General features: G+C 35.7%; 1 protein-coding gene across 1 annotated transcript; it reads right to left on the minus strand.

The window, feature by feature from the left end:
- Nucleotides 1–489: 489 nt before the first annotated feature.
- On the minus strand, nucleotides 490–1,953 carry LOC143025234 (protein FAM200C-like). Its single transcript, XM_076184693.1, has one exon. The coding sequence runs from the start codon at nucleotides 1,319–1,321 to the stop codon at nucleotides 791–793; it is 531 nt and encodes a 176-aa protein (XP_076040808.1). The 5' UTR covers nucleotides 1,322–1,953; the 3' UTR covers nucleotides 490–790.
- Between the last annotated feature and the right edge of the window lie 680 nt (nucleotides 1,954–2,633).

Genomic DNA, 2,633 nt, shown 5'->3' on the forward strand with positions numbered 1-2,633 from the left:
TACTAACCCTCTTAGATGTACCTTCTTCATATATGTCTACTGCACTTGTCATATATTTTGCTACTGCTAATCTACTACTATTCTCGTGAGAGATGGTATTTTTTCTTTCGGGACCGACTCCAGTTATTTCATCAAGATTATTAGTATGTTTTGGGAGAATTGGCATTTCTGCTATCTTACGTAGTTGCTGCCTAGGAGCAACCACAACACTTTTTTTTAATTCCTTACCTAAACCATTATTAATTCTTACCACATTTCCTTCTAAATCTGGTAATACTTTAGCATGTTTGTCATAACAGAATTTCTGCCTATCTTGTGATTCCTGGAGTAAAGATCTGATAGTGAATGGGTCTTGTGTCTGAGGTTGTAACAAGACTTCAGATGTAGGGAGTGTAGTCCTAGTTCTCCTGCAAAAAAAGTAACTGACATGGCCTTGTTGCACCTACAATAGGTGCATTTCTTTAATCCAGTACACTCAAATAGGGATCCTTTTCCTCTTTGATTGATTTTTTCATCAATCTCTTTATTGTACATTTTTTCTGCTAAGCCATTATTTTTTGGATATGAGGATGTGTGGTGTATTCCACAAGATCTACAAAATTCCTTGAATTCAACAGCTGCAAACAGTGGGCCATTGTCACTATGTACAGACTGAGGTATTCCATACCTAGCAAACTTACACTTTAACTCTTCACATAAAAATGGGTCTACATCTGCCAGAAACTGTACAGCTGAACTGTACAACTCTACGAGTCTTTGTAAGCTTTGGCCCCAAGAGAGCCACCTTACTTCAGTGTGCATGAGTAATTGGCAAAAAAAATTCATCATTCTCTTCACATAGCGATGCAAACAATCGTGAGTTGAGTGGATGCGCCTTTATTTTGTTGATTGATTTGATGCACAATTTTAAAGCATCATTAAGTTCACTCATGAGTTTCTTGGCTACAAGGTGTTGCCTATGCAATACACAATGAAGAGTATGTACATCAGTCACCTTTTCCTTGAGTAAAGCTGCAAATCCTCTATAGTGGCCAACCATTGCTGGTGCTCCACCAGTAGCCACTGCAGCAACATTGATAAGAGATATGTCATGCTTCTTTAAATACTCCTCAAAACACTTAAAAATTGTCTCACCTTTTGAATCAGTTGCAAGATACTTGGCAAATAAAAATTCATCAATGATGCACTTTCGACTTTGACTGTAATACCTCACATATGCCACGAGAAGATTTTTGCTGCCAAAAGTTGATTCATCAAGTTGCAAAGAAAACTTCCTGCATTGAAGTTCAGATGTCAAGATTTTTTGTACATCATTTGCCATTTTATAAATTCATCTTTGTACAGTATTGTTACTTAATGGCAGTTTCTGAAGAACAGATTGAGAATCTTTCTTCATAACAGTTTCAATAAATTCTTTAATTGCTGGAATTATGATTTCCTCACCAATTGTATGTGCTTCTCCTTTCTTTGCTATCATGAGATGCTTTTAAGCCTCCTTCATCATCAGCAGCCATAATAATTTCCATGGAACAACCGACAGTGCTATGCAAGTTGAGAATGTAATGAATTACAGGCTCCCGTCTCTTCAGCAAGAGAGTGGGGTGGGGAGGGGGTTGGTTGCAACATGTCAAACAGTGTGCAGCCTTGCTGGCATCATCTGGGAAAGAAAGCTCCATTTGTTTACATTTTGACGGGGAACTTACTTTTCACTCGATTATAGATTCATTACCCAAAGTCATGCATTATCATCATTTTAAGGACAAAGGCAAGGAGAGAGAAAAAAAAATGACATTTGCCAGAATAAAACCTAGAATGATTTTTCAGTGAGAAATTGAAAAAAAAAAAAATTGAGTTAAGTAGCGAGAAAATTTGTATCACCAAATCACAGCGCATTTCGGAGTCTCAGAGATTCCAATTATAACTATTTTACTGAATATTTTATAAAATAAATATCTGTCTGTGCAAGCATATGCCCATCATGTGTAGTAAACAATTATAACTTTGTTAGTATCCTTGGATTTTACTTATTCTATTCGTTTTTTACTTTTTTCTTATTTTGATCCGTTATAAAAGGGCTAAATCGCAACATTCATCAAGGCTACAACGTTCCAATAATGATACAGACACTTTCACATATACATAAGTGTTTTAAAATAAATATAATTTACCAATATCTTTGAGTGATATATCATTATATTACTATAAGTAATATTCAAGCCAATAATATTACACAAGCTCGTCATCTTGATGTTCATTCACGATGTGGTTGCGTGTATGGGAGATTCTCCCTACATGCACAGAATGGGGAGGATTTTCGACTCAGAGTGAACTAACATGGTTTTTTCTTTAAGTTTAGATACTGGTTGGTTGATTATTCTCACTCTTTTAGTATGGGAAGATAACAGGATCATTTCATGCTAACCATTTAATTTTAAAGACTGTCTTTCGACCCCATAGTAATTTCACTACAGTTCTGGAATAAGTATTTTCTAGAAGGTCAAACTCAATATATTTACTGTAGTTATCAACGAGCAAAAGATAATTTCTGTCTTCCAACTCAAAATAATCAGCTCCTAGTTTCTGCCAAGGGAGCTTTGGGACTTCATAAGGCATCAATGGTTCCTTCTTTTGTT

Source organism: Oratosquilla oratoria, chromosome 5 (genome assembly GCF_046742065.1).
Source record: "Oratosquilla oratoria isolate Oo_2021 chromosome 5, ASM4674206v1, whole genome shotgun sequence".
NCBI lineage: Eukaryota > Metazoa > Arthropoda > Malacostraca > Stomatopoda > Squillidae > Oratosquilla > Oratosquilla oratoria.

What these genes read in the sequence shown, in the direction of transcription:
- LOC143025234 (XM_076184693.1), bottom strand. Translation starts at nt 1,321, where the DNA reads ATGGCAAATGATGTACAAAAAATCTTGACATCTGAACTTCAATGCAGG.